At 35.4% G+C, this 22,826-nt stretch overlaps 2 protein-coding genes across 3 annotated transcripts; one reads left to right on the top strand and one right to left on the bottom strand.

The window, feature by feature from the left end:
• The first annotated feature begins 2,053 nt into the window (after positions 1-2,053).
• LOC140800353 (tropinone reductase homolog At2g29290-like) lies at positions 2,054-4,592 on the top strand. The gene is made up of 5 exons (XM_073155093.1): positions 2,054-2,146; positions 2,632-2,842; positions 3,197-3,413; positions 3,845-3,951; positions 4,250-4,592. Exons 1-5 carry the CDS (start codon positions 2,067-2,069, stop codon positions 4,427-4,429), a joined length of 795 nt encoding a protein of 264 aa, XP_073011194.1. The 5' UTR covers positions 2,054-2,066; the 3' UTR covers positions 4,430-4,592.
• Positions 4,593-8,316: 3,724 nt separating this feature from the next.
• LOC140799954 (phosphoinositide phosphatase SAC3-like) lies at positions 8,317-22,622 on the bottom strand. Of its 2 annotated transcripts, none has more exons than XM_073154536.1 (15): positions 22,156-22,622; positions 20,722-20,926; positions 20,457-20,622; positions 19,092-19,314; positions 17,674-17,750; positions 16,898-17,085; positions 16,726-16,820; positions 16,451-16,584; positions 15,920-16,352; positions 15,052-15,173; positions 14,822-14,935; positions 13,635-13,817; positions 13,109-13,243; positions 12,330-12,438; positions 8,317-8,788 (listed from the first exon to the last, which is right to left on the bottom strand). In XM_073154536.1, the coding sequence occupies exons 1-15, from the start codon at positions 22,291-22,293 to the stop codon at positions 8,684-8,686; spliced, it is 2,427 nt and encodes an 808-aa protein (XP_073010637.1). In that variant the 5' UTR covers positions 22,294-22,622; the 3' UTR covers positions 8,317-8,683. The 2 variants fall into 2 exon arrangements, with proteins under 2 accessions (XP_073010637.1, XP_073010638.1); XM_073154537.1 differs by having other exon boundaries at positions 19,092-19,263.
• Positions 22,623-22,826: the final 204 nt, after the last annotated feature.

Here is a 22,826-nt window from a genome sequence, read left to right as displayed (position 1 = left end):
CCCCAAATTAGGTAAGGGCAAGCCACAAAGAGAGAAAATCTTAAGACAACACCTACCTAGAAGTTGCTAGGCATGGCAGTAGTTGGACCACTGCTAGACCACATGAGACAACGGGGCAACCAACCTTCCACGGCCAAGTAGATCCACCATCTAGTAGCAACTTCAACTCTAGAGACCCTACAATGGGACGGGGCGACTGGGGAAGGTAGCGGCGCCGGAAGGAGGTGGACAAAGGTTGCAAGCTGGAGCTTTGGCACACCGGAGGGGCTAGTAGTTGCCATAGTCTTGGGGGTCAAAGGCAATGATGTTAGAATGAGGTCAAAGAGATCAGTGACAAGAAAAGTGAAAAACAAAAGGCCAATTCATTGCCAGAAACGGTGATCAAAGGTCGGGTGTGGCTACTACGCCACTAAGATGAAAGAGAGAGATTCGAACGGAGGAGGAGACGAAGAAGAGGCAAAGCAATATTTTAAATGAAGACAGAGGTGAAGGAGGGGCAGAGTGAGGTTTCGACAAAGTTGGGGACAAAGGAGATGGAGAAGAAGGTGGTGAGGCTTGGCCTAGGCGGCTCGACTCCACCACATACACACCCAACTGCACAAAAGGGTTTAATAAACTCATTGAATTATGCTCGGTTTTCACGAAGACTTCCTAACTTTTTTAGGTTATAATGTCCAGTCTAAACTTTGGATCTAAGTGAAATAGCAAATGGTGATGGTGGGATACAGCTAATGACTATTATACTCCTAATAAATATATCACATTATTAATTTTAACTAATAATAAATTTAAAAGTAAATTATATAATTACCCTCAAATAGCCTCCTCCTCCCTTGCCGTCATTCCCTCAAGATATGCGCCTCTCTTCTCTCCTCTTTCCTCCTTCCTCCCCTACCGTCATTGCTTTTCCTCTCCCTCTCCTCTGTCTTTTAGCATGGTCGCTATCTATTTGATCAGAGTCGTCTCCACCGCGCCTGATGTCTCCCATTCTGTGTCGCCGTCCTTGCCACCATCACGGTGAGCCCACACGATCGTCGATGGGGGCCATCACTGTCAAGGTCGCCTACAAGTTGTGCCTCAACAAGGGTCGCAAGACCATCGACCGCTCCCTCGATCCCAACTACGACCCCCCGCTTCCTCCTTGGCTATCCTACCGCATTGTCCTCTTCCTCAAGAGGCATCGGTGCTTGCCTCCCCTCCATCTCAAGGTCGCGATCAGGGCCAGTGCAATTGGCGCAGTAGTCGAAAATCCCACTTACGTCGCCATGGTGCATATGCAAGCTAATGGCTACCTCCTCGCCACCCAGCGTCGCAACTACCGCAACATCGTGGTGGTCGGTGATGGCAAAGGGAGGAAGATGATTAAAGGATTTTTTTTTATATTAGTACAATTAAATTATATTAAGATATATTTTTTTATCCTAATTTAATTAAAAGCTCATATAAGTGTTACCTAAACATCTAGGTCATTAATTACGGCTAATATGACTAACAATTGAAGTGACAACAAAATGGATGCCTAACAATTGAAGTATAGCATTGTACAACCTCTAATAGGCCAATAAGAGTTCATGTAACGTTAACATCAGTTTGACTACCATGATAATTATTTGATTATGTAACGTTAACATCAGTACCCTATTTGCTATAGTGTACGCATAGCTGTCTCTACTATTTGCTATATTTACGTGTTGTTAAAGCAAAATTAACTCTGAATATTTTTAAGGTATTAGAAGTAAAATACATGACTCTCGAATGATAAATATGCATATGCTAGTATAGTGTGAAAGATAATAAAACCAAAAAGCAGGGTGTTTTAGATAAATTTCTTCTAAATTCTTTTTATAATAGTAGGTTTACAATTTGTCCCCTTACTTGTTTGATAAATGATTATTTTTTTCAAAGTTTTAACACCATTAATTTGTGCGTCTCGTCTCGTCTCGTCTGGTCTCGTTAATCACTTATCTACTTCGCACGCGCGTAGAACGTGCCCTATGTACGGTCAAAGTCTTGGCCTCTATAAGAGGAGTTGGGAATTGGAATTGGAATTGGAGAGAAAGAGAAAGATGGAGAGTGAGAGATGCAAGGGTAGGTGGTCTTTGCATGGAATGACGGCTCTGGTCACCGGAGGTACCAAAGGAATCGGGTAACCTTACACCCCTTCTCGGCTACTTCTCCTTCTAATTATTTATTTTTATTAATTTACGCTCCTATAAATTATACGTCATGTTATTAATTTCAGAAAGCGAGGTTGCATGTGTTTGGAGAAGAAATTTAAAACCATCAAACACACACACACACACACACACACACATATATATCTATGGGGTTAGACAAGACCAGAAGCAGATTAGATGCTAAGTTTAAAATATATATGAGGCAAAGAGCATTTATTTTGGTTTGGTCCAAATTCTAATTTACACTGTGTACTGTTGTACACATACACAGTAGACTTAAGCATTACTTCTTTTTTTATAGTTCATACCAAATTACAACAGTTAGTCAACCATTAATAAGAACATAAAAAAGTTGACTACTCCTACAGAAATACAAATTATATTAATTCCAACTTTTATATTATTAGTCAAACTTAGAACCTAAAGGTTGCAACTTGGATTATTTAATGTGTAGAAATGCCATAGTGGAGGAGTTGGCTAGTTTCGGAGCAGCCGTGCACACGTGCTCGAGGAAGGAGGCTGAGCTCCAGTCGTGCCTCCAGCAGTGGAAGGAGATGGGTTACCAGCGAGTGACCGGATCCGTTTGTGATGTCTCCTCACCGGAGCAACGCCAAGAGCTCATGAGAGAGGTGTCAGCCATCTTCGAAGGAAAGCTCGACGTATTGGTATCGATTTTAAAATAAATATTCCTCTTTATTATTATTATTATTATTAAAATAAGATATTTATTTTAGAAATAATATTTTTATTTTAAATTAAGAGTGTAATAATTATTTTTAATGTGATATAGAGTAAATAAATGATGAAATAGTATGTCGATGAGATAAGATATCAAGATATAATTTAGAATAATATTATTAATATATTTAGCTATTATCCCAGCACAAAGAGTTATTTTCTAAAATGATAATAAAAAAAAATTATTATATATATATATATATATATATATATATATATATATAAACTTTGCTAATAAGAGTACGTAGTAACTAAAATGAATTGGTTAATTAATTTGACAGATAAATAACGCGGGCGTAACTATCGTGAAGCCAACCACGGAGTACAACGTGGAGGACACGTCATTCTTGTGGGCCACCAACTTCGAGTCAGCTTACCATCTCTCCCAGCTCTCCCATCCTCTTCTCAAGTCTTCTGGATCGGGAAACATCGTCTTCATCTCATCTGTTGCTGGAATCGTCGCTTTTCCTTTTGGCAGCCCTTATGCTGCAACAAAAGGTATACATATTACATATACATATTTTATCCTCCCATACTTTTTAAAACTTTTTTTTTATTTAAAATTAATATTAAAAATAATTACTCGAGTCCAAATAGGTCGATCAAAGCTCGGCTCTGCCATATCCCTAACTAAGTCATCTGGAACTTTCTTCTCTTATATATATATAGAGAGAAAGAAATTTAATTATTAAAAGCACCCGACATTAATTTTTTTTAACTGAATGTAATTATGTACATTAGTTAACTTTACTAACCCTCGCTACAAAGTCAAAAAGAAATATTTTTCTATGTGCTGCCAGACTAAATTTAACTCGGGTTTTTTTCGATCAATTTTTCATATATATGACAATAATATAATTGAACTCTTAAATTAATTAGTTTATATATTTATATTTGATATGAATTAACAAGTGTGGTGATGGTCTCAGGAGCAATGAACCAGTTGACCAAGAATCTTGCATGCGAGTGGGCCAATGACAACATACGAGTCAACTGCGTGGCGCCAGGGTTTACAAAAACTCCACTCCTCGAACCTGTCAGTTTAATTCTCGTGCTTATTTATATATATATATATATATATATCTTGTTTATAAATTTGTTAGATAATTAATTAATCCAAAAGTTATATTAGAAAATACATTATAAGTGTAGATGTAGTTCTTTTATTCCGATTGCTACGAATATTTTCTTGTGCTTCTCTCCGGATGCGAAATCATCAGATACGTGCCATCAATCCGCGCATATAATCATAGTTTAAATAAAAAACAAATTGTATCCTTTAATTTATTATTTTCGATGTACAGTTAATGTATATAAAGATGGATGGTTTGCAGTTTATTTTGGAGGACATGATGAAAACGCTTGAATCTCGGACTCCCCATAAAAGAATGGCAGCTCCAATGGAGGTGTCTTCAGTCGTTGCGTTTCTTTGCATGCCTGCTGCTTCATTTGTCAATGGACAGATCATCTCGGTCGATGGAGGATTGACTGCCAATTGTTTCTTCTCCTTTTAATTTATCTAAATATGTGATTGCGTATTAATTACTACTCTAAGTTGGATCAAATTATATTTATATATATTTATATATTTAAGTTGAAGTATTTGTATTTGTATTTGTATTTGTATGAATAAACGTTGTATGAATAAACGTTGGGTGACGGCTTTCTTGGTACTTATTTTCATGAGAATTTCTTCCATGTAATAGAATTAATTTTTTATCAATCAATTTGATGAAGATCTAACGGTTAAGATCTTTAAGGGTATAATAGGAATGAAAGATATTACCGGTTCGGCAGGTAATTTTTTTTAGATATATAATCTTGCACATTATTTTTTAATAATTATATTATCTTAATATTTTATTAAGTAAAAGATATATATATATTAACTGAGAGTAATGTATATATATCAAAATAAGGGTATTGATGTCTTTTATAATTAACTTGATGAAGATTTAATTACATTTTATCTTTTTAATTATTTTTTATTATTTACATATATCTCCCATTAGTTTAAGATTTATTTAAATTAAATTTTAATAGATAGAGATAGAGAATTATATTTAAATTGAAGTTTATCTCCAAATAATCAAATTTAAATTATTTAATATTAAATAATATCTCCTATAATTAAGGCATAATTATATTTAAGAGAGAAATCTTAACGGAAGGAAAAAAAAAACGTGTAGAGCGCTTCTTCCCTACCGTTAATTGTTTATCAATCACTTTGATGAATATCTAATGGTTAAGATCTTAAAGGGTATAACAAGAAAATTGGAAAGTTAGGCACACGTAATTAATCTTCTTAACTAATATACTCTTTTTCTTACGTAATGTGATTTTTAAAGGTGCATTGAAGTATTTGCCTATTTTCATATATAGACTATATTTTATTTATGGTGACAGTTTTTTAATGTTTTTTAAAATTTATCGACACCGTCACAAAAGAAAAAGTATTAGATAGTTGAGAGGTTTAAAGTGTTGAAAAAAATGAATGAAATTTATGTATGATTAAATTAAAATTTTTTTGTATATAACACCTTATTTTTTAATAAAATTATAATTTATACTCTATATTTTTATTATTTATAAATTGAAAACACATTGGTTAGATACGAACTAACACCGTGAGAATATTTTATTAAGCAGAAATATTTTATTTTTAAAATAACTAAAATGCCCTTAGTATGATTTAGTTGGATATATTTTTATAATTTCCTTAGTCTATTTAATTTAACTCAGAGGTTTAGTTTAGTTTAACTAACTAATTTAATAGTTAATTATATGTCTTAATTTACAAATAGTAAAAATATAATGCGTAAATCATGATTTTATTTAGAAAAATAGGGTATTATATGTAAATTTCTCTTAATTTAAAAATAAGTACCAAAACATAAAGATATATATATCCACATAAGTAATTAAGAATAATATTGAGTGAGTTTTCAAAATTAACAAAAAAAAAAGAAGCTACTAGCATAACCTATTCTTACCTCTATTAATTTTTTATTTAGAGTTTTAGATGCGTTAATATAATTAATGGGATTTATATAATAGTATTACAAAACTTATTAGAATATAAATTAAACTAACATTAGATTAGATAGCCCACGATTTCTCGCTCGCGGTTTGTGATAGCCGCGTGGTCAACGGCTGGCGGCGGTCAAAGTTCAAAACTTAAGCTGAGCTGGCACGCACTCATTTGATTCGATGGATTGCAAGAAACCATTAGCCTTATAGTTATTTTTATTAACGATATGATAAGGCCATTAGAGTTGAATTGATATAAAGTTATGATCATATCAACGTTGTTATTCTCAACTACGTATATATATATATATAATAGGAAAAGAAAAAAAGTCAAACGTCCATTTGACGTTATTTATCTTTTCTCATACGTGCGAGTTCATGAATTAAGAATGATATTTATAGTCGTAGACAGTGTAAAGGGGATAGAGAGAAGAAGAAAAATAAAACCATAACGAATTGAATTAATTTCTTGGCATATTATGTTCGTTATTTAAGGTTGGAAGAGAGGTAGGGAATATATTCGTTAGAGAAAAAAATGTATTCAATGTTTAGTAAACCAAAATATTCGTCACTTTTAATATAATTAATTTTGACAATAAAATGTGCTAGCTCGATCAACCTCCTGGTTCCGAACCCTAGGGTTAGTTCACTTTTAAGAGATCGAAGTCATTGCGAAGATTGAACCTACATTACTAGCCATCCACAATGATGTAAATTACTTAAAAAATGATATTAATAATAAAAATAAATTTTTTATTACAAAAAACTAAGAATATATTGATTTTTATATTAGTTTATTATCGATAGTAATTTCAGAGGTGAAACAGATGATTATGATAGGTTAGGTTAAAGGATGAGAACGATAATAAGTAACAAAGAAGGGTGTAAAGTAAAAAAGTAAAAAAGACAAATTGTTTACCCACCATCTGAGGCTTCCTCGTGATTCTCGTTTGCATGGATGTGCGGTCAAGAAACCGGGAGGTGGTCGGTGTTAGGAATTTGAGCACGTGAGTCGTCGTCGTCACGTCCCAGCCGACCGGAGACATCGTCCACCAACTGCACGACGAAATGTCGCAATCGACAGGTGGTCGAGCGGCTTTTGGTACAATTCCTAATGACGTATTCAGAGTGGTTTATAACCCTTATCCTTAAAACAAAATAAAAAAGAATAAGACCTTCCAATCGAGGGAGTAATATAATAAATACGAACTTATTCGAATTTAGATCAGTTATTAATATTATAAAAGAGTTATTCGAGTTGAGATAATAAACACAAACAAATTCTCTGTTTAGTTTAGACAGATTAACCTATAAAATATTTCAAAAGCTAGATTATCAACTGAGATCAAATTTTGCCCTACACCATACATGATATCTTTCTTTGATAAGTAATGAACTAATGGGTGACATCGGTCTGCTGCTGCAGTGCGGAAGGGTCTTATTGGTGGCTTATATATGACTTCAATTGCAAGCGATGGCAGTTGAATGTGACTTACAATTTTTAGTCTTGGACCATTGCGGATATCATAATCATCATCATCATCATCATCAATCATAGGACGATGTTTAATTAAGTTTCCTCCCACTCTATTTCTCGCCATTTATCGTGAGGGAGGCTAGAGGTGATCATTAGGCTTAACCTGCCTAAACTCGGCCCGATTTTAATTGGGCTAACCCAACCCAAGCCTAAGATGGTAGTAGCTGGCATGGGCTACGCTTTTGCTCGTCTGTCCCGGCCTAAAAACTCAACTCGCTACATCTATCCATGGCCCAACCTATAATACATATATATTCCTATAGTTTTTTTAATCCAACATCGAATATTTAGTAAACTAGATATTAATAATACAAGTATGCTCCTATGAAAGATAAATAAAATGTCTTCATAGAGACCATTATGTTTTGCTTAGCTAGTGAGCGGTAACGGGCACGGCCTGATCCGCCTGCAAGTTGGTTGTTGAATCTCCTGGCTTTCTCTTCTCTAGGTTGTAAATGTCTAAATGAGGGTGTCGATGTGTGGGGCTTCCAAGCTTTATGAAAACTTACATATAAATGAAGATCTGATACATTTACAATATATAGTTTCTTAAGTGTCATCCTTGTTTTCACCATTTACTTAGTGTTAGTTTTCTTTTTTAACGAAATTTTTTAGTGAGTGCTAGTTAAGCAGCACAAATTTTATGGGAGATGATGGTTTCTGATTCAAGAATGTGGTACCTGAAAGGAAACTTTTGGGCTAATCCCAGTAAAAGATAACAATTTTCAGTAGAACTCATATCGTTATACCCAGCATCAGCTTAGAATATTAATTTGTAGCAAGAATGTCATATAAAATAAGTACTGAAAGCATGGAGAGGAAAAGGATATCATATAATTAAACATTATATTGAACCTTAATTATGACATAGCTTTTACAAAATCTATAAACACATCAAGCTGAAAGGGAACAAATGCTGTCACAACATCAGTCTCAACAGAAAAATGTACATGAATATTTACATCATGCGGATTTCAGGCTTGTAAACAATGATACAAATTTTGAAAGAATCATATCTATGTACTCATAATTAGCAGGCTATTAGCAAAAGATGTAGTGACAAAATAAACAGAATTTTACACATCAGGGAAAGAGTACCGAAGAGAGTAGTAGATCAATTACAGAGGAACGCCACATTGTGAACACCGTTCTTGCAACCAATATGCTGTCTTTCCCCTTTTCATGTGATCTGCTACGTCGTTCAGGGATGATTGCCAAAGATATCTCCATAGTTAACCCAATTCTGAAAGCTCTCAGTAAAATCATCAACACCACAAGGCATTTCGCATTTGGCTCTCTTTATTTCCTGCCATAAATTACAATAAATGATATTTTGTATTTTTCTGCATATTTCTTTTCAAGACTAATCAATCATGTGATTCCATCTTAAAGGATGGAAAAAATAATACAGGGGTACCATGTGATTATAACTGACGATTAAACTGTGCTTATCCAGAAGGCTAAGTCAACAGTAGTTTAAGCCTTTTCCAGTTCATGCGAACAGGCACAAACATGAAAATATTTACACATTTCACACTAGTACCATCCATTACCCACCAGCTAAAATTCTAGATGTTAGTAAAATTTGTGTAATCAACTCTGCTTCTCAACTTCTTTGCTAGAACTCTGGCTATGCTAGCATACAAAGCCTCCTCAGTACTTGAAAGCAAATTGGAAATTACAATAAAAGCATCATAAGAACATAGAGACCTAGGAAGCACAGAAATGGATGACACGGATATGATACGATACGATACGATACGATACGGATACGCCGATACAGTAAATCGTAAAAAATAAGGATGCATACACACACACACATATCCATTAGTGAACTTCCGTACTTTTATTTTCTTAATTGAGGAATTCTATATCATGTGTCTGACAGTTGTTATAAGGAGATCTTCAATTAATTTATTAAAAGAACTACCATTTATAACAAATAACTAGTATTACGTAGTATAGTACCAACTAAGATCTAAGATAAACAAGCAATTCAATCTATAAATCAAAAGAAATTACCCATTGTATCATGATTTCTTAATATAGATCATAAAATAAATAAGCAAACTCAAAAATACCTTCTAAATCTAATAAGAAATGAAAACCGAGACTCCTTTGATTTAACTTCCATTGATAGGAATCTCAAGAGTATCTAAGAAGCATCTGAAAAGTATCCATAGTATTAATTTCATTTAAAAAAAATTGGATACACTAAGGAAGTATCTGATACGTATCCAAATGTATCTGACGAGTATAGTGTTCGATACTATATCTAATACGGATTTGACAAGAGTACAAAAATATCCGTGGTTCCTAGATATAGACTCTACATTAATGATCCCATAAATTCTTTTAATTTGGGTCATAGCTATCTAGCTTGAACACGATAGAAGGGTTTTTCATGATGCGACCAAAAGTTGGGAGAATGTTTCACATAAAATTATATTATCTTTGGGCAAGTATTTAGGGTGATGAGGCATGCTATTTAGGAAAGTTATTCATGGCATGCAATTGAGGACCCAGTTATTTTGGATAACTAGTTTTTTGTTGGTGTTATTTTTAATTTTGTTTGGTGCGTTAAAGTAGGTGATTGTAAAATATAAAAACCACTATTCTCTAATAGCTTAACATTTTATAGTAGTTAGTGAGTTAACATAGTATCATAACAGAGATCCTAAGTTTGAATCTTGCCAAACCAATCTGTCATTTAAAATATAAAACTTCTTGGGCCTATTAAAATATCTCATCGTCGAAGTGAGAGAAGTGTTAAACATAATAATAAAAAATTACCGCTCTCTAACAACTTTAGCTTTTAAAGTAGTTGGTAATTTAATAGTGATGTATATAAATATTTGAGTCTTTTAATATGCTTGGATGTATGAACTCTTTTAAACCTTGTCCTCATTGGTTGTTTGTGGCAGTCTGCAAGATAATCAAGTTTCTCAATGGAACATGCTGTTTATCTTTTCCTGAAAAAAATAAAAAGAATAAAATATAAAAACTTAAGCTTCCTTACCTTAGCAATCTAATTTTTCCATCATGGAAACTAACGACGGCCGTGCCGACCGACAAGGTGGGTCGAGGTGGGTGAATAAAAACTTAAGTTAATTATTCATCGACAAGGCTCCAACACACAAACGACGGGCGATGAAATCGGAGGCTAGGGGTGTAAACGAGCCGAGCCTGAGTGAACCGGCTCTAACTCAGGCTCGACTCGAAATTAATTTTGAGCCTCAAATTTAGGCTCAGGCTTCGGCTCAGTTCAACTCGAGCGGAGCTAGAGCCGAGCCAGACCGAGCTCAGACCGAGTCTGAGTCGAGCCCGAGCTTTATTAGAGGAGGCGGCGGGTGTGAAGCGGACGGTGGTGAAGAAGTCCAAATAGCAAATCCTCCATGGAACCCTCGGCTCTATTCTCCTCGCGTTTCGGTGATGGCAACAGCTGCGGTGATGGGAGGAGACTTCCTAGGGCGACGGCGAGGGGGAGGCAAAGCTTTTCGAGTTCGTCGATGAGGGCAAGACGAAGGGCTTAGAACAGACTACTTCTCGGGATGATGCACGGCTTGTCAATGGAGGATGAGGCGGCGACGGATTGAGGAGGACGAGGAGGCGACAGATTGAGGAGGACGACAACGATAACGAGGCGTGACTGAGCGAGGGTAAAGAATTGGGAAATTTAGGCTGTGTGATAGTGTGAATATTAATTTTTTTATATAAACCGAGCCTATCGAGCCGAGCCCGATCCGGCTGAGGCTGAGGCTGAGGTTGGGGCTCGGGCTCGGGCTCGGGCTCGGGCTCGGGCTCGGGCTCGGGCTCGGGCTCGGGCTCAGCTCGAAATTAATTTTGAGCCTCAAATTTAGGCTTAGGCTCGGCTCAGCTCATATCGAGCCGAGCTGAGCCCAAGCCGCTCGTTTATTTTAATAGCCCTATCGGCACGAGTAGCGACGACGAGGTCGAAGAATGAAGGTGAGTAGCCTCCCCCTCCTTTTTTTTCTATTTCTCTTGCAACACGAGACATGCCATGTCAGCTAGTGGTCAGCATGGGCCGTGCCTGTGGCACGGCCATCCTTGATTGAAACTATAGAATTGAAAAGCTAAATCAGGAGGATGTCCAACCTGGTTTCTTGAATTGAGCAAATTGAGCCTAGTTTTCACTCATCTTGTCTTTTGGTGGGCAGTCTAGGATTCTAGCTTAATGAGCTAGCCAAGATCAAAATTAAAAGCTTGGTCATTATTCAAGATGGGTCCCACAAAATTCAATTGAACAACCGGATTGAGTTTGATTATATATTCCTCCACACCCTCTCCCTCGGCCTTACTCAAATCTTTGTCTCCTTCACTTTCCCCTTCTCTCACCCCACCCCTAACCCCCATCCCCTGCATGCACACGTACATACACAACCAATTAACTCTCTTTGGTTCTCTCCACTTTGCCATGCCTCCAATGCCGCCTCCCTCTCTAGTCTTATGCATCTCCCCGAAAACTCCCATGATGTTTCACCACTAGAGATTGCTCAATTATACCTTGTTCAGTTTGTTAAAATTCATGCTACTATCTTTTCCTTTGTTTTAGTGATTGGAGCTCGCTTTAATTGATTGGACAAGGGGCTAACCCTCCCTAAAGCACATGTTAAATTTTTAGGCACACCACCCAATAAGGAGGCAACACTACGGATTAAACCCTTACTTTTGTGCATGAGCGCTCCCACTTCTACCACCGGGGTGTGACCACAATTGCAACTCATGTACTCTCTCGAACATGTCGTTATCTCAATCAGATGTACCAGTAAAGAGCTAAAAATAGGAAAATGAGGTACCAGTAAAGAACTTAAAAGAAGACGTCTGACCTTTACGCCAACGCCATTTGGTTTTTGAGTTGGAGTTGTCTCAGAGGTTATGCCATTACAGACATTTTCAGTTGAAAGATTCTCTATTGAAGAGCTCATAGATGTAGACCTGCATGAACATAATAATAAAACTTAAAATATTTCATAATTTCCTATTGCACAAGAAGCTTTGACCTATCCAATGAATAAAAAGTTGGACAAATACTTCATCATTCTCTAACAAGAAACAACCCAAAATCTATATGCTTATGGTTTATGAGAAATGGGAATGCCTTATATTTAGAATCATGACATTAATAATTAACCAGAAAAGCCAATTAAAATCCACATATGCCCCAGTTTCATAATCTCATATGTTTGTAATTGAAAATAAAATTTAGATTTTTTCTCTTTCCTTTTTCGTGTGTGAGGCATCTGTTCATGTATGTGGATTTGTGCACCTGTCTTTTGTCTGCAAGCATGAGATCATGGTACTAAATCAAGCAAGAAAGAGAAAAATACATGAATGAACTCAAATGCAATGTTAATGCTCTGAATCAGAAGCTCAAAAATGACACACTATGGAACTCTTTTGTGATGTTAGAAAAGCAATATTAAACAATTGATATCATTGCACATAAGTGCATAAGAAAATACTAACTTGGAAGAACTGCATACACTTGTGTTGAATATATATTGACTGAATACACAGGTGCAGACTAAAAAAGTAAAAGAAAAGCAACAAGAGACTATAAGCAAGGTGTGCTCCATAAAAGCATATTAAACTAGATAAAAATCACCTTTCATAAAGTTCCTCCTCACATAAAGATGAAAGCCGATCAACGTCGAGAAAGTTTGAAAAATCTCTATTTTCATTGGAACAGATATGTTCATCGTCTGTTGAAAGCTTCTTTTGCAACACCGTTGTAGTGTACCTACAACCGAGAGAAAAAATGGTTAGTCAAATTGTGAATATATTGACTAACAAATAATTATTTCTGTGTCTGGAAGGAGAAAAGTCTTTTTAGAATATATAACACCCAAAAAGAACCAACCCTGTCAACAGGTTGGAGATAGATAATGGAAAAAAGTAAAAACATCAAAATAAATTTGATGGATATGTAACATTTGAAGTTTCTTCTGGTAATGTAAAGTATGCATGAAAGCATATGCAAATTAATATTTTGAGTTTCAAGGGCTGAAAATAAATAGGCATCTTCCGCATATAAAGAAAAATAAGATTCAAGTGGCATATAACCCTTCTATCAGAAAAGCAAGGAACCTGACAGTTTGATACTTCAAAGATAGAAAACTGAAGGAACTGACCTGGAGTATGATACTTCATTTTTGCCTGTTGAATATCCTGCTATTGAATCAGAGAAAACATGTGGAAATGCCGCTTTCTTCTCTCTTTCTGACACTGCTGAGTTTACAAGTCCATTTTGACCAGCATTACTGCTGGACACTGATGTAACTCTTTCAAGAGGAATGTTGTCATCTAACAGAGACCTTTCAATACATAACCGGTCAAAAATATGTCACAAAGAAGATTCTTACTTAAAAATTAAAATATAATGAATCTACAAATGCTGTTAAAGACAACTACCCAAAAGTGTCAACTAAATAAAAGGAGATCTTTCTGTGAGATTATTGAAGCAGCCAGTATAAGTTCCTTTCTGATATAAAAATGCAACTGTTCAAGACAAGGTTCAAAGCTTTGTTCCACATGGGTTCTAACAGGAAATACTTTAATAGATAAGTTTGGCCAAAAAGCATGAATTAGAATTTGCAATTATCACTGTAACCTTTCTGGACTATGCTCAAGCATGGTAGCAAATAGCAATTGATTTTATTAGCTCGGTAGAAAATCACATTAGTCTTAAGAGTCCTTATTTGTTGCACCAAATCCCAGTAAGGATCAAAGAGCTACTATAGATAACCTTTGTTTGACTAGCTGGCATAAGAATGACTCAAAAACTCTTATATGTCATCACTCTTGGGCGCAGCCTGATTTGGTACATTGTAATACGGTCTCATAAATCTCCAAATGCATCTTCATTACCAAAGAAACCCATTTGGGATGCTTGATCTAAATACTGCTATCTCATGATAAATATTTGGGTTGTTGGCTCAGATTGGTTGCATTTGACTTTATAGTTTTATGCTTGCTAGAATCATATGTTTCATAAATCTTACCAACCTACAGCAAAAAAAAAGTTGGGAAGCTCCTACAGCACAGTAGAGGTAAGATAGACACCACAAGATCTAAGAGAAATACTCAGCAGGGAAACCATCACAGAGAGGATTCCGACATAAAGAAGGTTAAAGCATGAAACAAACATAACTTCCAAAAACGGAATACATATCATCCTCTATCAAAATAAAACTTTCATAGTAATTTTTGTATTGCCATGGCAAATTTTAGATAAAAAATTTAGTTAATGCTCTCAAATTAAATTATGGAAAGCAATAGATGGAGTTCCATATCATGTGCTATAGAATGACAAGAATACCTCAAACTTTTGTCAGCAAATGCATGACCATGCTTCTCGATGTTGCAATGCTGATCAGAGTCCAACTCCTCAAGTGCTAATTCACATTGTTGGGGTTGAAGGTAGCCCAGGAATCTAAAATATTAGGAAGAATTAATACCGTCAAAAGGTATAGCATTTTGATAAGTTGAACTATTACTTGTAAGTAATGAGATTAAGAAAATTCTTGAGGAAAGTTGGTATGAACGTACAAGTCTATTGAAGCCTGTTTATTAGCATCCATATATGCATTGCTATGGTGTCTTTGAAGTGTTCTAAAGAACTCTTGCAATCGGATTGCTAACTTCAGGTGACCTCTCCTTTCGGAGAATATCTACAGATCATCCCCACATGAATGATTAAACCATAATAGTTTTGTTGATAAGATTTAATTTTTTGACAATAGAAGTAAAACAACACCTATCTTGATAAAATCCAATAACAAATAATTATAAGAGTATCAACCTACGGAAATAAAATATGGTTGTACACGATAGTGGAAAATTGAGACGAAAAGAAGAATAGTCTCTGAATATTAAACTAATATTAAGACATAAATGATAGAAATAGTTAAGGTGAATTTCTTAGTAAAACCTTCCTCTCGAGACATCTGCCTCTCACTGAAAAAGATAACTCATAGGTGTATACTGGTCCCATTTTTAATATTTTCAGATTCTTTGCCACAGTCAATTTGACAAATCCTTTTTTAGAAAAAGGGGCAGCACAAAGAAAAAGGTTCAGTAAACTCGTTAGAATTCTTAGTATTATCATAGTAAGTCTAGATTTACAAAAACTATCATTGTTGTAAGAATATATCTACAATCTATATGATATTCTCTCCAGTTGATTGAACCTTCTCAATGTAGTTGCAACTACAAAGAGGCTAAATCCAAACTACTGTATAATCTGACAGATATCCAAAGTTGATAATCCAGAAACATTTCTAAGAATACTTGGGAAAATAAAAACAAGAAGAAATAAAATTTGTTAAACATCACATCCCAGAAGGAAAATCAAGAAAATAGAAACTCTTTTGATAAGTATAGAATCAAAGATGATAATATCAATCCCTAAACAAACCTTGTTGTGAGCATTAGAACCACTATACTGTTGAGCAAGTGTGTCACCCATTATCTCATAAATGTCCATCAAAGATACAGCTAAAGGGGTATCCAGACCAACTTCTGGAACATCTATTAAGCCCAGTGCATGAAGTTGATGTCCAAGAGCAGCTAACCCATAGGCATACTGTGCAACATTAGTACGGTCCAAGCAGTCTATGCAATTTGTGCGAAGGACACCTTGTTGTAATTTAGTTGGTTTGGCAAACCAAAATTTACTATTTCCAACTCTATCCTCTGCAATCCCATGAACAGAGGTATTGGGGCTTATGGAGATATCTTCTTGGCACCCATCAGGTCTCAAAGTCAGTGCCCCTTGACAGTAGAAGATGTCTATCAAATTCAAAGCTTCTGACGCCACTTTCACCAGTACAGTGAGGACATATTCAGCACTGCTGGATTAAATTTCCTGATTTAGTATTGTTCCTCACAAAAGTAGAGCTCTTTATTTTGACAAACTATAATATAGTGTTGCATGACAGAAGAATACCTTCTTGAATTTTTACGGAGATCCCAATGTAAGAATCTCAAATGATTCTCCTCCGATAGATCCCTATTTATAAACTTGATTGCCTTATCAAACTCTCGACGAAGCAGAGATTCTCGAGGTTTCCTTTCACATCTCTTCCATAAAAAACCATGAAGGAATTGAAGATACAGAATATCATGAGACCCATAAAAATCTTATGCCAACGTTCCATAAGAAATTATCTAGCCTAATATTTCCCAACATTGATGCACTACTAATCTTAAGATGGAACTCACCTTAATGAGGTTTAGTATGATGATTGGATTTCCATATCTACTAGCAAGGTTCTTGAAATGGAGCCTGGTAGCTTTGTAAACCTCATCATTGTGCACTGGAAAAAGGAACAAAGCACAAAACTAGTACATCATGATTTATCTTGAAGACAGGAGCACCATTTTTGGAACTTACCTATAATGTCTGGTTTAAGATTCATTTTTGAGGTTTCCTGGGACCAAAAGAGTGGAATGGAGCCCCTGTTCTGCACAGCAGAACTTATATGTGAGGGAGGTTCTCCAGAAACTTCTTCAAATGCAATCTGTTCTATCTCAACATCATTTGCTACACTACCATGCTCATTAACACCTCGCTTTAAATACCTGATCAGAAAAGGTATATGGAAACTAAATAAGTATAACCACAGAAGCATCATTTTTGTTGACATATCATAGCATTTCACAGTCAAAACAAACAAAAAATAACACTCTGTTTGGATGCAGCTCTCTTTTGAGAGGAGACGGGAACTACAGGAGAGAAAATTGAAATTTTCTCAAAGTGGAAAGGAAAGAGAGAACTCTCTCTCTCCAAAGCCAATATTCCTTTACTTCACAAAGTGGAGTGGAACCAAAAGAAGGGGAATCTAAATATGTTTCTTCTCATAAAATCAAATAAGTGTCATCTTTTCATTTCGTCAATTATATATTTTGGATAGTTTTATCTTCCCTTTCCTTTCCAACTTTCTACAACCTGTAGGGTTATATTTTAAAGTTTTCTCCTCTTTTCTTCTCCGTTGAATGATACAAAGAGCTCCCTCTCCCTCTCCCTCTCTTCGCTCTCTTTATTTATATTGTTTTCTTTGCTTTTTATACCCTCTCTAACCATCCAAACGGAGTGTACAGTTTTCTCTGAATAAACTATATGGCAGCTTCAGAATAGGCCAGCAATGACAAGGAAAATAAATTAAGAACCTGGTTCCGGCAAAATGCCGCGAGCGCCTAGCAATTAGTGTCAACCAAAAGACCTTTCCAGAAACTGATAGTTTGTCCTGAATGCACAAAAAGAATACTATCAGTGTCCTAGTATGATACAAAATTGAAAAGGAATAAATTGTAATATGACACTCAAGAGCATTAAGGAAAGAGGCACTTAAATTCTTGATACAGTAGTATACATATTCCAACATTTACAAGATATACTCCCATGCACTCTATAATATTGGAGTATAGTGGTATATACTCACAGAAACTACTTATCATCTGGCCTACTGCCTTGTCATAAAGTAAGTTACTACGTCATCGATCAGCATAAAGTAAAATCATGAAACTAAAAAGGAATATCAAAGTACAACATATAAGTACCTTTTCCAGTTCTATCTTACAGAAACATGTATAATAAGAAAGGTAGTGAAATTCTATATGGAGTACTGAACAACCAGAAAGTAACTCAATGAAAAGGACTGCAAGATCGTAATGAGAAAGAATGCAGAAAGAAATATTTGCATGCATTTTCCAGTGAAACATTTATATTTGCAGTTACCTTAGGCATCAATAGCATAATAGCATTCAAATGAAAGTAGGATTCATTTGGATCAACCAATAGCAGGGATAAAAGAAATTCATTGCTGGGTGTTACTCCACAGCAGAAAGATAGATGAAGGTAAGAGGAAGAATAATAGAAAAGAAAGGAGAAGAAAGATGGAATAAAAGAGATAAACTATTAAAAATAAGCCACACAAAACTTTCCAAAAAAGAATTCCTTTAAATAGAATAGCTAAATTTTACAACAGAAGTGGTTTTATACTTTCTAGGTTTCTATATTTTACATGTAAATGACCATGAACACCAAAAAATAACTAAGTCAACCTACATTGAGATATTAAAGGTAAATCACGAAACACCTCCAGTCTCCAATGTTGTGCCAAACTTCGTTGTCACAAATCAATGTAATTGTCATGCATGGCAACAATTTTCTTTATCGAAATATTTAGCATCTAAAATTAATGTGGAGTTTTGAGTCTCAAATTTAAAGGTGTCACTGATGACAACTTTGAATAGTGACAAGTCCAATGGAGTGAACAGAAATGTGAAATAAAAGAAAATGAACTTTAATGAGATGGAAATCTTGGTTTTGATGAGAAATTCAATTACCGTGAAATTACACAACTTATTACCAACCATATACATAGAATGGGGGTATTTGAACAAGCTCCATGACCAATTACTATTGGTACCAAAATTGATCTCTATATCTAGTTATCAAAGTAGACGCTTAATTAGATTTGTCAAGTAAGATGTTATGTAAGACATGTAAGAAACCTCTAACTTATGGTCAATTAAAAACATTATATAAGACTGCAAAACATCAAATATTATTTATCTGCATTTACCTGTTTAAAAAAACCATATACTAATGCTACGATCCAAACTGTACTTTTGAGGTGGTGACGAATCCCTCGTGTTAAGAATTCATTCCACACAAACATAGTATCATACAAGGCCTGCCCTTCCTGCGCATCACATAAGTTTTCTTGAAGGCTTCTCATGAGGTGGTAAGAATAACTGAAATAGAAGTCCTTAGTAAGGTCTACAGTGCACAAGAGCTTCAAGTATCTGCAGGATTAATGAGAAAGAGGAGTTTTGTGAAAGCTAAAAAGGAAATTATGTGGATGACAAAGAAAGTGCAACAATAGAGAAAGTCATAACACTGCTTAAAAGAAATTTTGGACATAATAATACTAATTTCCTGATTTGATAAATATTGTTCTGATGAAAAAAGCATGATACAGTACAACAGTAGAAAATGTATAAAAATGTAATCACCATTGAAATTAGGAGTATAGGAGAAATTAAGGATTGCCACGCCAAAGGCTCGTGCTTGCCGACCTTAACTCAGCATGATACATATTGCTGGCAAATGTCGTGCCACACTTAATAGTCTTTGACATATCGTAAAAGTAATTTTTAAGTTAAAACCTTTCGAGAACCTTAAAATAGGTTTTAAGGGCAAATATAAAGTGCTTCAACATAGATATTAGTGAACATATGCAATTAGATTCTAATATCATTATTCTTCCCAGTTTTCTCGGATCATTCTAAGTAGGGGCAAATAACTTTGGGAATATCAAAATTTCTCTTTGATTTCTAAAATTAAAAGTATAATCTATATAAGTCAAGCACCACAATACAAAAAGGTATCAAAAGAGATGAAAGAGACCCCAAATTAGATTTATTTAAAGTAAGATATGTTCAATTCCAACACGCATCGTCATAAATGACCATGAGGGAGTATCGAGATACTCCCCTATAATCGGTACTAACAATTTATAAGCACAATATGTGTGGAGCTTGACTTGATATGTGAGCTAAAGAGAATCTGGCATTAGACTCACACTAACCATAATAGTGTGATTATAAGTTAATAACTAGAGATTGAGAGAGGACTTCTGAAAAGTATATATAAGGAGTAATATTGCTTGCAAATAGTTTCCTTTATATATTCACTACTAATATGTTCGAGAAATGATATGGAGAAGCATTAAATTAATAGAATACAATATTAGCTGGCAAATGGTAGTAGTAATGTTGGCATTTTCTCTGATACTCATAAATTATCAATGGAAATCCAGAATTGTTGCTTTCTAAGAAATAGAACAGATCCACTAAGATAGATCACCATCAAATATTTTGGCACTACACAGATAATAGCTGTAGAAGTAAAAAATTATACATATTATGAGATGTAGAAAGATCACCTGTTCTCGTTATTAGAGTTGACAAGATTGGCATGTATGCTGGGATTTGGAAGCACAATCACTTTACTCTTGGTGACCTTATACACTGTATGACCACATATAGCACCAATCTCCTCTCTTTCGGTAATAACCAACATGTAATAAGGTCCCAAGAACTTAACAAGACCTGAGAAAAGAGATGCTCTATCAAAATATTATAATGGGATAAAGCTATTAGCCCAACAGTATTTCAGTAGTGTGTTATAAGATCTAAAGTTTGACTTGCCAATGATGCCATAACACTTCATAACAAACTTCAGTCCACCAGTTGACTTGTTTCCTCCATCTATCTGATTCATCAGGTTGAGCTTTTGAATTTGAGAATACGTGGTAGAATCCTCGTGAATATTGAGCTCTGATGGCTCCAACCTATCTATTGTTAGTACTCTCCACAGTTGTCCGCTCTTGTCACTTCCAAGCATATAAAATTTCTGCAATATAGAGCAGCAACTATAAAACAGAGATCAAAGAGCAATCTAAGTCAACCTATTTGGTGCCTAAATTGTATACAAGTGCTTTGTTTGTGATACTGTACTATTCAACAGTGATTTGTTTCTCTTTTTTTTTCTCATTCCATATTTTAGTAGGCAATTGCATCGCCACATTTCTCAGCATACAAGACAAATCAAAACCCAAAAAAGTATTGTGCCACGCTGTACCTCTAATGAGTAAATACTCAATTAGGATGCTTGACAACTAGTAGACAATTGCATGCAGTCTGAAAGAGTAAATCACTCCAAGGAAAATGCTATAAACTATAAAATTAGCAAAATTATGAAGGGTTATCTTATAATAACAAAATTAAGAAAATTAGCATAGAATAATTGACTTATCATTCTAACCAATGAAAGATGCAAAAGGTCGCTGTCCTGTAAGAAGGAAACCACGCTAATCCCTAATGCACCTAGTTGAGAGAAAAGATACACGTGGGATGTGGTCCCCTCCCTTTCAAACAAAAGATCCATGAGGTTTTGCTAACTACCTATCTATCGATCATACAAGTTACCAGGAATTTAAGCGGGTAATTGATCTTGCTAGGAGTTACAGATATCTTTTATCCATAGATAGTGGGCTGTCTACTCCCATAATTAGTGATCCTCTACGCTCACCATTGAATCTTTCCTGTCCAAGAAATTTAAAACAGATCTAATAACTCTAGAAAATTAGGATAACAGAAATTCAGTAAGATAGATATTGCTGATCTCAATTCGATCATGTATTTGATAATAAGGTGAATGAAATGTACTATGTCATGCGTACTATAAGAATATATACAATTCATAGTTTTCAACATTTCAGCTTTTAATGTCCTTTATGTTTCTCTGTTATTATTCGTCCTTATATTTATTTCAGCCCCAACTCCGAATTTATCTGTGACCAAACTTCATTAAACATTTTACATAAGAGAAAAAACTATATCATTCATTTCTCAAGAAAATTGAAGCAGTATATGTTCCCACGGAAAAAACAAATTCAAGCACCAAGTTTAATTGTGGTAAATACTTCAACCAAAAAAAAACGTATCTTTCCGCATAAAAAATTTTCAATTTCAATACTACAAAACAGCCTTAGTAGAACCTTCAAGGTATCAACACGACTAAGAAACCAGTGTAAAGCTAAGGAAAAAGAGAAATGCCTCCGTTCGAGGCAGAGAACTAACCGATTGGGTCTCATAGAGCTCAAAATTTTCGAGACAGCAGCTAGAGAAGTCGGGCTCGCCGGGGATCCGATACGCCGCGCCGTTCTCCACCGCCATCTCGACCAGATCCCGAGCCAAGAGTGGCTCGGTCGAGCTCATCGGCACATCCACACTCCAAGATCACCACACCGCCGGCCGCCGGAACCCCAGATCGCCCCGCGGCTGCTTCAAGTAGAGCATCTCCTCTTATACAGCCTCTTGGATCCGTTCTCTTCAATCAAAAAGCTTCAAACGAGCAGCAAACGGTAGATTTCAAAACAAAAGGAGAAGAGAAGCGGTAGAATCGAAACAAAGGTCCAGACGAAGGAAGGAATTCTTCGGTAGGACTAGGGTTAGGGTTCGGAATTCGATTTGGGAATTGGTAGAGAAATCTCCAATCCAAGGAGAGCTCAAGAAGACCACGGCTTCGAATACCCAACGAGCCGGGGAAGGGAGAAGAGAAATTGCAAAATGTATTTATAATATGTGGGAAAAAGGTACATTTAATATATTTACCTTTCTAAGGTCGACTAGAAAGGCAAATAATTAATCTAGATTTCTTATTTTGGTGGAAAAGGTGCAATCGTAACGTTTCCGGCGTCACGAGAGGACGATGAATTGGGTAAAAAAGATGAAATGGAAATTTATAAATA

This window comes from Typha latifolia, chromosome 13 (assembly GCF_019914945.1).
Source record: "Typha latifolia isolate L0001 chromosome 13, TyphaL0001v2, whole genome shotgun sequence".
Classification (NCBI taxonomy): domain Eukaryota; kingdom Viridiplantae; phylum Streptophyta; class Magnoliopsida; order Poales; family Typhaceae; genus Typha; species Typha latifolia.
This window is presented reverse-complemented; position numbering and strand designations above follow the sequence as displayed.

Bases quoted from the DNA above. Each gene is read 5' to 3' on its own strand.
- LOC140800353 (XM_073155093.1), top strand. From the start codon at position 2,067: ATGGAGAGTGAGAGATGCAAGGGTAGGTGGTCTTTGCATGGAATGACG. The intron at 3,414-3,844 runs GTATACATATTA...TGATGGTCTCAG, and splicing joins CCCTTATGCTGCAACAAAAG to GAGCAATGAACCAGTTGACC. The intron at 3,952-4,249 runs GTCAGTTTAATT...GATGGTTTGCAG, and splicing joins AAACTCCACTCCTCGAACCT to TTTATTTTGGAGGACATGAT.
- LOC140799954 (XM_073154536.1), bottom strand. From the start codon at position 22,293: ATGAGCTCGACCGAGCCACTCTTGGCTCGGGATCTGGTCGAGATGGCG. The intron at 17,086-17,673 runs GTTCTTAATTTA...TTTTCTGATCAG, and splicing joins CGGCATTTTGCCGGAACCAG to GTATTTAAAGCGAGGTGTTA. The intron at 16,585-16,725 runs GTGAGTTCCATC...TTTTTATGGAAG, and splicing joins TCATACTAAACCTCATTAAG to AGATGTGAAAGGAAACCTCG.